Raw genomic sequence first — 13365 nt, 5'->3', positions numbered from 1 at the left:
ATGCATGGTTCAGCTAATATTAGCTCTTTTGCTTTTGGGGGGGTCGGGTTTGCCCAATGTCTCTCACAGTGTCACCTAATTAAATCTGATTGTCCTGAGGCAGTGAGGACTGTTTTTTTTTCCGTGGCATTCTATTTTAATTCCCTGGTATCTACATCAAGTGAACAAACCACAGTAAATATTAGCTCTCCCCAGGGCGGCAGGTCTTTAGATGTGTCTCATGGGATCCAGAATCCACATTTACAACCACCTGCTGCCTCCTTCCATCGCCCAGTGACTGTAAGCACTCTATATTTTCTGAAATAGGGGAAAAATAACACACTGTAGTCATCACAGAGGCTCTCCTGCTCTCAATGATCTCCAGATAAAAACGAGGCAGAGTTTGAGTTGAGTCAGGGAGAGTATGTGGGAATTGAGGTGATGAGAGGTCCTGTTTAAAGCGTTGCCACCTCGCTGTCTGGAGCCAAATAGCTGCCCACACCAGCAGCAGTCTTCCCCTGGGGCGGCTGACCTCCTCTGCCCTCCCACACCTCAAACATAGACAAAGACATCATCTGCCAACATATAGTTAGCTCAGAGTTTCCTCCTCCAGCTCATCAAAGCAGTCAGCTTGTATAGGATGTGGGTTATTTTTATTTATTTGTTCTGGGTTTTGTCTTTTTGTTTTGTTGGTTTAGTGATTTCTTTATTTAAATGTGTTGTTTTATCATTCTCTTTAGAAGGGAGATTACGTCAATAAAACAATATCTTTTCTGTCATGTTCTTTAACACAGTAATTTGAGTTCACTCAGTGAACTGTTTCATTTACATGAAATAGTGTATTACACATGTTAGCCCACTTACTGTAGACAGACAGCTTTAAAGTAGGTCTGGCTCTCTTAGAAGAGGGTCTTTATGTCAAAATCTAGCCTTACAACCTTCATTATTTCAGTTTTGTGCTAATATTCTCAAAATGTGCTCCTCCCACTTCAAACCAGTGACAAGAGCATAGAAAAAAACACAAATACAGAAATCTCACACACGAAATAACCAAATCTATTCTAACCTTAGCAGAAAATATTATGTTCCAGTAAGGCCCCATCAATCATGGCAGGAAGCCAATTGAGAAAATAAATTTTTAGGGCCTTTAAAAGGGAAAAATAGAGGCAAAACCTCAGGGGGAGCAACAGAGGAAGGATGCCTTTTCCAGGACAAATAAATATGCATTAGCTGCTGTATCTACAAAGTAGCAGTAGTAAAGTTTTAATATGGAGAACCAGAATGACAACGTTAATTAAATAAATTGCTACCATATAAAATGAAGTAAATATTAACAGTTTCAGTGGTTAATGTTTCTCTGTTACAGTTTTAAGCATCCACAAGCGTCCAGTGGTGGGTCATGCAGATATCAGCTTCCCTATGAAGGGCTGGAGGGGCATGGTGGACTGGGCACGCAGCTCCGAGGACAGAGTCACCATCCCCAAGAACATCCTGTCCACTGGCAAGCCAGGTGAGAGCTGCAACACACCTTACAAACACACATAAATCTGCATCTCCAACCCCAACCCACCAACACATAACAGGGAAGACTGACAACTGTTTTTTTGTTTTGTTTGTATCAATTTAATGCCATCTTTGACAAAATAATGAATCTCTTGGATAATTTATAGATGAGTTCTATAGATGAGAGAAAGAATCCAAATACTGATTACAGCGGGGCCGTCTGCCTTCTTTTTCGGACAAGAGTTCAAGAATGTGTGTGTGTGTGTGTGTGTGTGTGTGTGTGTGGTGGGGAGGGGAGAGGAGGGGGCCTTCAAGACAAAAAGCAGCAATAGAGAACAGCAGTTGATTTATAAAACAGTATTTACTGCCATTAATCTGCAAAGCAAAGCATTCTGCTCAGACGAACGCACGCAGAGATGGTTGTATTTAATGTTGATAAAACATGCAGGAGAATAACAAAATCATTTTACATCACAAGGCCAGAGTAAGTTCCATAAAATATAATACAAAGCTCATCTGACTTAACAATTTGATGGCACTGAATTGCAAAAAGGAACATTTACATACTCATTTGTTGCTTACAGACAAAGGGAATTATAAAACGCTGGTATTAAAGCAGGGAAAACCTTAGGATACAAGAACCAGCTTTCTTCCAGTTCATGTTATTGTAAATTGAACCTTTGATGTTTTGATCAGACAAATCACATTGGTCTCTGGTGATGTCTGAGAGGCATCTGTAATTTATCAATTACATTTCTGAGTATCATTGATTGAAAATAATCATTAGCTGAAGCTTGCAGCCTTACAATTTAACCTTCTTACCTTGTGTTCTGAAACAAAGCCAGTAATCTCTGCTGATGACAATATATTAAACATAACTCTTCTCAAATGTATTGTTTGATTATCGTTGAAAAATGTTTTTACATATAACACTATGAATAAAGGGTGTGTAAAATAACTATAGAGAATTCTGAAAGAAAGACAGAATATGGATATAACTTTGAAGATAACAGATGCAAGGGAAACAAATAAGTACATTTTCAGTTTGTATACAGGATATTCTTACAGATTTACAGGCCAGAAACAATGTCTGTAGAGAGTATATGTCTGTGCATGTGTGCTGCAAAAACCATGTCCCTTATTCAAAAGGTCAGTACACCTTCTAAAAAAACAACCTCCTTTTAGTGTAACCTTTGTAACTCAGATTAAGTTGTCATTTCAAAAAACTTACCAGCAACTTTTGGAGAGTGTGGACAGTATACACTGGGACACTTTGTACCAAATAGAAGGTCCCTATGAAAACACATTGCACTTTATCTATTCATCCATCCCAGCCTATTATTGGCACTCTAAAACTCATAATTGTAGGTGAGGATTGGAACAGACTGATAAATTTAGAGCTTCACCTTCAGGTTCACTTCCATCTTCACCATGACAGTACAGTGTGACCCTTGCATTACAGCTGACACTGCAACGATCTGCCTACACAGCAGTTGAGTTTCTTAAATTATAATTTTGTTCACTGCTTTGAGCACCACAATCAAAATTCTATTCACTTCCATTGTATTGGACTGGCAGCATTAAATCTCAGTAAATAAAACCACGATCAACCACTACCAACTGTTGGCATAGCTAGATACCATGAAAGGTGGCAGAATATGCATTTTTGTGATTTGGTTGAACTGACATTACTTTATGCACATTACTCATGTGCAGGACGGTCTTATTCAATGGTTGTATAACATCTTCAACTTCTATGCTGGAGACCAGGGTTCTTGTCCTGTGTCATACCAACAGTTATTGTTGGCTTTTTAGAATATTCAACTATTAGAGTTATATTCGATTCATGTGTGGAAGAATATGCAACTACAACGCAACAATGACTGAGAAAATTGGGAAGACTTTGTGAAGCAATGCTGACAAAAATGTGGAATCAAATGAGAATCAGGTCATCACTCAAGAATTAAGAAAATTAAACGAGCGCATCACTGGAATGAATGATAACCTGAAGAAGATGCTTTACTTTAACAGTAAATTTGATAGTTTCTGTGATTCAATGATGAAACTTGCAAGAGAATCAACAACTGTCAACTACAATGGAAATTGAGAAAAAAACAAGGAGATGCAGAACAGTTTGGATGTTGAAACTGGAATATTGACGGCTCGTATTGAGCGGATGGAACAAAACATCAGGAAAACAGCTACAACAGACTTCAATCCAGAATGGTTTTTGGTTTGCCTTTCAAGGAAGGGGAACAGGTGGAGAAGACAGGGTCCAGGCTATTGTTGGAGGGGCTGCGTTGCGACCCCATACACAGCCTGGTTGCAGTGGAGAGGCTGAAGCCAAGAGGTCATGGACTGGGCCCGGTCAGGATCTAGCTGGCTTCAGTCTGGGATAAAGTTGCATTATTGAGAAGGAAGAAGAAACTAAAAGATGACGATCGATACAACAAGGTGTACACTCGCTCAGCAAAATCACATGTGGAGATGCTATTGGATTTGAACTGTCTTAAATGAGATCCTTTCGGGGATTTGTTGTAACAGGGAATGGGCACATTGTGAAATGAGATGAGGATCATTGGCGCTGTGCTTCAGATTACAGAAGATGAACTATTTCTCTGGCCTTTCATCATGGTCAGGAGTCTATTACTCTAGCACACCGCAATGTTAATGGGTTGACAGTAGGAAACTGAAAGTTAAGATCTGTAATTCTGCATACTTTGAAACCAGACATAATTTTGCTGAATTAGATGCATCTGTTTGATGATAAAGTAATCATCCTGCTGTATGGGGAAAGGATGCCTTGTTTTTCTTTAATCATCTTTTAAGTCAAATTTATTTATGTTCAGGAGTTGAGGCATTTTTTGTCTGTGGAGATTTCAACAGGACAGGTTCTTTTGATGACTATTTAAAATAAGTGGATGAGATGCCCCCCAGAGCCACTTTGGATGATTCTGTAAACAAACATAGAGAACCTGTGTGAATCAGCGCTATAAGGTATTTTCTGGGTATGCACAAATATGCTGGCTATAGTGGGGACATGGGATGGGAATCATGTGAGGCTTGTTGGAAGATATATAGCTCATTTATGTAATCAGTTACTTGATATGGAAGAAAGTAGGTTGACAAGACAAATATTTATCTGAGATAAACAAATTATTGGTTCGTGGTCTAAAGACGTGTGCTCATTGTTCTGCAACTCTGGGTTTGTTGAGTTTTTTTTTTTTTTAAATGAAAAGCTCAACATTTTGTTCGTTTAGAGAATCTGTGTTTGCTTTGCTCAGAACAAAGGGCAGTGGGCTGATGATATATGGACTAAACCAAAACTGCATATTTTTACAATGATAAAAACTGAATATAGTATGGAGAATTATGTTGTGTATAATTTGTCTAAAAAGCAAAAATCTTTGTGTGTCCAGCTGAGATCTGGTATTTTACCTCTGACTGTTGAAACTGGATGACATGTTAATCTAAAAGAAGAAAAGCAGATTTGTCCAATGTGCTGTCTAGATGATACAGAAAATGAGATCCATTTTGTTTTCTACTGTCCTTATTGTGAACTGTGCAATGTTTTGTTTAGTAAGATAAAAATAAATATTGATTTTGTAAATATGGATAATGCACTAAGACTGCGGTAGCTGTTCACATATGAAACATATAAATTAGTCAGTTATCTGGAGAAAGCTTGGGAGAAGAGGAAAAAAGACGATCCAGAGATAGAGTACATAACAGTTCTTTATGTGAACAGTTCATCTGGAATTTTTGTTTTTTATTTTTTTTTATCTTTCTTTTTTTCCTTTTTCCATATACTTTGTGTATGCAATACTGGAAGATGTATTATTTGTAAAAAAAAGTGGCGTCTTGTAATCCCAAGTGGGATGGGCCAAATGTTTGGCATGACAGAAATAAAACTAAAACTAAACTAAACTCTAGTTAACTTTAAACATACTATAGACACCATGCATCAATATTGTAGTAATCAGTGATCAATAGCCATTGGCAGTGAATATATAAAGCCATTGTCATTGGATATAATCAGGGGTTTTATATGAATATTCTGTTTGAGGAGTGGGGAGGTTTGTGCGTCATGAGTTGTGAACATTATTGGGAAGACCACCAGCTCAGCTTGACTCTTGTCTGCAGGCAGGTGCTAGGTACACTGTTTTTTAGTAGCAGTAAAGTTATTTGTGCTTTTCGACCGTTAAAAGACTGTCCTGTACGGCTAGCATGCTAATGAGGCCGTCACTCCTAATCAAGAGTCAACAGGAGCCAATCAGGAGCAATTAGAGACAATTTCCTCCCCAGCTGGGAGATGTGTCTCCACAGTGGCAATGTCACACTAGCAGCCAGCCCTCCTTATGTTTACAGCTTGGACTTGCTTACACGGATTAAAATTGCCCTGATGCCTTGTTTACACTGATTGATTGGTCCCCTCTCACGTCTCTTGAAATGAGCCTTTTTTCTTGAGATGAAAAATACAAAAGGCATGCTCTGTAGGCTACAAAAGAACAGAGAGAAATGTGTTTTCTGAACATGAAATGATGATGTTGCAACCAAACAGTGTTTTGGGCCTACAGGCAGAATTTGATTAGCCTCCCCTTTGCAACGTGCAAACATGCAACAGAACAGCAATCACCTTAATTATTAAATAACTGAAAGAAAGAAGATGAATTAATCTGGTACAACCAAATGTGTGAATCATTTTCTAAATTTAATTTTGCTGCTTATGCTATGAGACATATCAGGGAACATGCAGTTTGATTTACTAAATACTCAAACCCTATGTTTTCAAGTTTTAGCTCTTTACAAGTCATGTATATTTTAAATTTTCTGATCATTTTCAAATATGGTGGCTTGAAGGATATTCACTGTGGTGGAGGAAACAACTAAAGCAAGCTTGCAAGTTTCAAGAGTCTGCTGATAAATTTGCTTTGTTTTTGTTCAGAAAAGTCAAGTGAGTTAGTTACTTTAAATACATCATCATTAGATCTCCAGACTTAGTGGTTTTTCTTATTTTACATTACCTGTGATGTGCTAGAGCTAAGTGTAAAGATGTACAGTGTTTTTGCTTCACATTATTCACACAAATTTGGTAGCCAGACTCCAGCCGTCAAATTTGCTGGAGTGTTTTTAGAGTCCATGTAGATTTGTCCCAACTGTACAGACATTAGCTGCGATTTGCTAGCAACATACACACCGGCCGATGTGTGTGCAATATGTCTGTGTACTGTATGTGATCAGACTGATCTCATCAGAACTCATCAGGAACTTCAGCTCTTCATTCTCACTGTTTTAGCCTCAGGATAAGCGCAAACTGTTAGCTCAAGTTGAAACATTTTCTCACATTAGTTCAAGCCACCCCAAGCAAAATTACAACTGTTTGTGTCCTTTCACAGCAGTGCTGCAAGTAGATGAGAGTTGTAAGATAGCAAACTGAAATTTGTCTCACAAGTCTCACAACCAATAATAATATCCATTTACCCCTTAAACACTTTTTGGGTCAAAATTGACCCATTTTGAAGTTTGAAAGTAATAAAAACACTCATGACATGAAATTTTATGACTTTTCCTAAAGCAGAATTTACAAAAATTGAAATATTTCTAAATTATTTATTTTTGTACGGCTGGTATACATTTTTGCACATAGAGGGTGATCCGAGTCAAATTTTACTTATATTTATTTAAAGAGGTTTTTCAAAACAGTGAAACCATAGGGTCATCAGGACAATGGGGACAGAGTTCAAGCGGGACCTTGACACTGCCATGAGAACTGCCCATGTTCCACCACATTGCTACAGTACATTTGGGTTTCCACCTACATGGGCCCCTGCAGACCTTTGAGGTGAAACATTGAAAGAGTAAAACTGTGAATAGGCATCATCATACATGGTGTACATACAATAGGGACACAAGGTCATGAGGTGCCTTGACACTGTCGCAGCATCTGCACCTGCAAACAAGCCTGCACAAAGTAACAAATCAAATCCATAAATTCCCAAGAAACCAACAGAGTGGTTGCCCAACATAGACCTCCCTATAGTGGAGGGCAGCTTTCATAGGACTATAAAAAATACCTGAGCCCCTATTTCATTGATTTGGTTGTTCAAAATTTGGTACAGGTACAAATTATAAAGGGGTACTTGAGCCAGGTAAAAAATGACCCGCTCCGTACTGTGAAGGGTCAGAATATGAACAGTAGCCTATGTTAGGGTTAAGTTTGCTGACATTAGCCACCATAAGCTAGTGGTCATACCAGACCAGTTAAGGCTGTTGCTGCAAACTCTAGTGAATTGAATTAAGCAAGGGTGTGTTGTTCTTTCAAAAATTCCCCTATAAGCTACACATAGCCTACATGCCTAAACTTAGCTTTTAGCTAACATTTTTGTGTTCAACTGCTTAAAAGCCATACCCTGCTCATACCACTGTGACATAATTCTTTAGGAATATAATGGTCACGCTAATCAGGTCCTCAAGGCTCTCTCCCAGATTGCTACCTCATCACTTGTCTTCCACTACAGTGTCTCTCCACATGAAGTCACACTCACAGCAGTGGAGGGCTCTCACTGTAAAGACGATAACAGGTAAACTGTGAGACACACTTGGCATCGCCCACAATAAGCAGGAACCAGCAGTCACCATGGACACCAACAGACACCTTCCTTATATACATGTTGTTTCATGTGCTGTCTCCCTGCAAGTAAATCACATCTCTTATCACATTTCTATGCCTTAGGAAAATATCACTTTGCCCCTAAATTCATTTGACTTGTCATGCATGCTGTTTATTTTATTCTCATTTTTAGTTTTAACTTCACCTCAACCTCCTGTTGTTGTTGTTTAAAGACTCTATTAAATGGCAGTGGAAGCAACTTACAGCAAATGTCCGTGTGCATGATCACAATAATATCTGACAAAGTAGCAGGACAGAAGTTAAATTTGTATGATGTTTACTCCATTCCTGGCATGCGGGGGCTTCTGTTAAGAGGTAATGGAGTATATTAGGCAAGCATAAGTGCACACTCGCTGTTAAAGGTCTTTCTAGTCCTTTTCCTCTCCCCACAAACTGGTTGAGAACATCCCCCAGTATGGCAAAGCATGCATGCAAACAAAGGTGAAGTGGATAGAGCAGTGGGTGTAGAAGCAGGAAACAGACTTAGCAGCGTCAAGCCTGTGTCATGAAATCTAGCTTTGATTGGTCCTTTCATATGTGAAGCCATGTGAATACTGAGGCTCATGTTTCACTACATGCATGTGCAAAGTCACACTCCAGCATATGCAAACAAATAATCAGCACATTCATCATACAAACAAATGTATTAGGGCAGTCACTTGGCTGTTTCAGTTCCAGCATACAGACACAGAACTGGTTAAAGTCCCTCCAGGCTACCTCTTGTTGGGCACAGACAGTCTGGCTGAGCATATTGCATGGGCCAGCCAAAGAGTGGATGAGTAGGACACATAATACTTCATCCCCCATACACACACACACACACACATACATGCACATGTCTTGCTCGGTTCCCCCCTGATGCCCATGGGAGCTCAGCTGTTGCCTGGGAGCTACAGCCTCTGCCTGCTGCCTGGCACACTGCTGTGTGCTCTCAGGCTGCCATGTAGTGTGGTGAAGCAGAAGAGCTGGATGTCTTCAGATGGCCCGGCAGATGGAGTTGTGTTTTTTTCGCCTTTGACACTGCAGCCGGAAAGAGAAGGCTTCTCCTCGCCCCGGGCCTGTCTGTGAATTCATGTAGTCCAGCAGTCAAGTTTTGACAAATTTCTTCCCATGATGGCACGACTCTGTTGTCCCTTAACTACAGCATTGGGAGCTCATCCACAGAGAGCCACAGCCATATGTAGACATGCACAGATCAATATCAATCCAATACATGTCCAACTGTAAGTACTTTAAGTCTTTTGTGATTGGATGATCACTATTTCACAGGATGGATTCCTGACTGGTCAATGGTGCATGCAGTCAGGTGTCACTCAGGTTACCATGGCAGCATCAGTGTTAGCTGACCTCAGGGTAGATAAATATTACACACATCCATCATGCTGACCTCCACAACCTTACTGTCTGCCTTGCTACACAAAGTGCTCACTAATTCCTGAATTCGCACCGAAAATTGGCAAAATGGTTCATTATGGTTGTCCAATATGGAGGTAATTCCTATGATACTGGTCTGAGTTGATAGAAAAGTCATTTTGAATGGAACTCAACACCTGACCTGTGTTATTAAAACAAACTTGCTATTACCTCCAGCTATCATCAAATCAACCAGGACTGAAATCATTTGGATTATACTTTTATTACTGTAAGCAGTCGTACTACTGCACACAACAGTGATTTTCAACCTAGAAGTAACTCAACCTAAACGCACATTAGATCATGAGTCCTCAATTGGTCTGCTATAGTTTCAGGGTTTCATAAAGAAATAAATCAGAAGAAGTAGTTGTTGAAATGGGGAAAAAAAACAAACAAAAAAACCCCATTTTTTCAGGAACACTGTACATCCTTAAAGAAGTTGGACCATAGTTTGATGAAAACTTAGCTCAGAGACTTTTCAGCCAAGCCAGTTTCTTTACTCCTCCACTGCTGAAGTTAAATTTAGTCATTGTTGTCTTCCAGGGTGAGGACAGTGTCAGGCTATGCTGCCACTATCTACTACGAAGGAAATTAACTGTGTCATATCAGATAAAAAGATCAACAAGGACAATACTGTGTGTATGTGCTAATGGCTAGTGTGTGTGTCTGTAATGTGTTCAAAGCAGCAAGTTAGCTTTGCTTTTAACTTTTGATATCTGTCAGTGTTAATGTCAGCGCGTGCCTGAATGTATTTGTGAGTGTGCAGTTGTGCGTGCATGTGTGTGTGTGTAAAAATGTGTGACGGTAAAGCAGTGTAAGAGACAGCGTTTATAGCTGACTAGTCATGTAGGCCAGCTCCAGTGTAAAGAGCTCTTGGGTGCTAGAGGAGTGGAGGCAGCATGGCAGACCTGCCATGCTCCTCTACAGCAGGCCACTGTACTAATAAGGACTGAACCATTCAGTCTCTCTGGATTCTCTCCTCAAAACAGTCCTGTCTTATATGACTTTGACCTCTCTGCTCTGTGTGTGTGTATGTGTATTTCTGTGTCTTCCTCAGATTCAGACGACTCCTCAACGTTTGTGACAGGCATCGTTCTGTACAGAAACCTGGGCAGCATTCTGAATCTGCAGAGGTAAGACTTCAGATTTTTTTCTAAATGAAACTGAAAGATTGGTGGCTTCTTTAATTGTTACCCAGGCTTTCCTCTGGTAATAAAACTCAGGATCAGGGGAATTTGCACAGGTGTATTCAAGAGGGAACTTGATAAATCCCCAGGGAACTGTGAGAGAAATGAGTTTACAAGAATATATCTAAATGTATTTTATAGTTTAGTTCAGAGCACCAGGCCACATGGAGTACTAAGATGGAACAGAATTAATTTGATTTGGATTTTATTTTGGATATGTGACCCTTAGTAGTACAATAGGATGTACTGGGTGAACTGTAAAGTTACAGCTTTTAACAAAATAAATTAATAATAAACTTTTTTATGTTGCTTTCAATGGGTGCAGTTGGCTGAGTTGTAATGAATAATGAATAAACCATTTATTACATGTCTATATATTGCTTTTAAATGCCAAATTGGGGGAATAAAGTAAAGAGAGTAAAGTGACACTATAATATCTGCAGTACAAATATGACAACGACAGTATTAAAACTTACAATTAAAACTTGAACTGGAGAAAGATTTTTTAAAAGCTCAGAACAGAAAGACGACATATAGACATGGAAGGCATAGGGAAAGCCTAATTGCATCATGGGTAATGCAGCACAGTATGCCTTCAGAGAAATAAACTACAGGGACAAAAGAAAATGTCCCTCATGAGTCTGCTGACTTTAGAAATGTGCAATATATAAGAGGAGGATTGTCTTAAAGATCCCCTCCCGACATGTATTAAGACATGTAGAAACACTGTGCTTGAAACAATACTGTGTGTCTGATATTGTGAAGTCTAAATACCACATTAAAATCCTTGAAATGGCATCTATTCCTTCTCCCTCCTTAACATCCAGAATCTATAAATATGCAAATATATTTCATTTCAGAAGTTTAACTCCCACTTCACTGTAAAGTCCATTCTGAGGTGTGAATTCACTAAAGGATTATGCAGCTTTTGCAGCCACTAAACCTGCACAAATAACACAAAAAGAAACCATGTAATTCACAAAGCACCTGCAAAGGGTGAAATACACCACAAACTGCATCACCAAGCAAATAGCTTCTCTGTGCTCCTTTGCTATTTGCATGTATTTAAATTAGATAAAATTGGCCCCTTTCTATGCAAATGAGCCTCATTGCAAAAACAGTCCAATTCACAAAGACCTAATAGCCTAATAGCCACATGCAGTCAGAGTAAAATTATTGGTGTCTTCAGAGAGTTCGTGGTAACTGAAGCACTTTTATAAGGGTTGTCACACGCAGGCTTTCCAGTGATCATGGCGCCGCCCATTTGAGAGGCTTGTGAGGTATTAAATGTTACTATTTTTCCTTTGTCCTCCTCCTCAAATCATGCCATCTTCTTTTGCAGTCTGAAGGTGTGTTTGGAAAAAACAACAACACTGACAGACTGGGGTATTAAAACCCAAATACAGTTTCTCTCTGTCACATTTAAATTCCTTGCATTAAGTTTTAAGGAATGCGTCAGCACCTGGTCGGTCAGGACTTGTAGCTGGTGGCCTGAAAATTGAATTTTTCTCTTTCTCTCTGCCATTGTCTGCTGTGTTCTTGGTGCAAAGGCAACATTTATACTTTTCCACATGGATAATTGCAATCAGATGCAAAACAAGGGCAAACTGCACTCAGCTGCAAAACTTTATGGGTGTGTTTGCACTGTAATATCATTAGTGCAATATCTTTTGAGACGGGGCAAATAGTGGTTGCAAGTGATGCGCAATTCATGGTGCTATCGGCAGCTGAAATCCATTCTTTGTGAATTCACCCCTCAGTGTATTTGCACTGGAGGCTTCATCATCATGCTTGCGTAAGTTGAAAACTGGAAAACGATTGGGTTTAAAACTAGTTGTGATGTTACAAATCATGCTCATAGGACCCACCCTTTAAAATCAGATTTTCAATGAGCACAGAGAAACAGATGAATGTGATATCAAACTCTGCACATACATCATTCTGCACAGTGAAGCTCAAACATCCAACTGTAGGAACAAGAAGGACTCTCAAAAAGACCTGACAAGAAACAGAACAGAACATCAACAGTTATGAATGCACCATAAGGAGGTGTAGTTGTTCACACATGATAAACACAAAATATCATTACATCTGTTTACAACTACACTATAGTGTGTTCTGTGTTGCATACCATTTAATAATTCTTTACATACTGTTTACAAATGCTTAATAGGGGGGTTAAAATAAAATGTTGTGGACTGTGAGACAAATTGAAAGATAGCATTATTAAACCAGGAAAGTATGAATGAGTATAGCTATGAAATTACTCCAACTTATCTAGTGAGCACGACTTTGGTGATCAGACATTCAGGCAACTAGGTTTAACTATATTTGCTTTTAAAACTGAAAATATTTTACGCTCCAATAATGGTTATACATTGGTTCAAAATGTTCTTTATTAAGCAGCTACACATCGAAATGTAGTAAAACCAAATTTCAGGCTGTATTCCGTTCTGGGTGTTATGGATGGTCACGGTACAGTCAGGGCATTTTACATCAGGCCTGCAGTGAATGTTCCCAGTTGAATGAAAACAAGGATTTGATGCAGAAACAGCAGCACACTAGCAGTGGGTGGCCCCATGTATGTCTGTTATCTCCATGAGTAAAGGGATT

General features: G+C 39.2%; 1 protein-coding gene across 2 annotated transcripts in view; it reads left to right on the top strand.

Moving 5' to 3' along the window:
• Nucleotides 1-13365, top strand: part of adgrb1a (adhesion G protein-coupled receptor B1a) — a 169598-nt gene that overhangs the window by 97694 nt on the left and 58539 nt on the right. For both annotated transcript variants that reach the window (XM_044359261.1, XM_044359259.1), the window contains 2 exons: nucleotides 1346-1489; nucleotides 10623-10698. In XM_044359261.1, the coding sequence (XP_044215196.1) occupies nucleotides 1346-1489; nucleotides 10623-10698 (220 nt within the window). The remainder of the gene's footprint in view (nucleotides 1-1345; nucleotides 1490-10622; nucleotides 10699-13365) is intronic.

The sequence above is a fragment of the Thunnus albacares genome, chromosome 8 (genome assembly GCF_914725855.1).
Source record: "Thunnus albacares chromosome 8, fThuAlb1.1, whole genome shotgun sequence".
Lineage (NCBI taxonomy): Eukaryota > Metazoa > Chordata > Actinopteri > Scombriformes > Scombridae > Thunnus > Thunnus albacares.
Note: the sequence above shows the minus strand (reverse complement) of the source record. Positions and strands in the feature narration are given on the sequence as shown.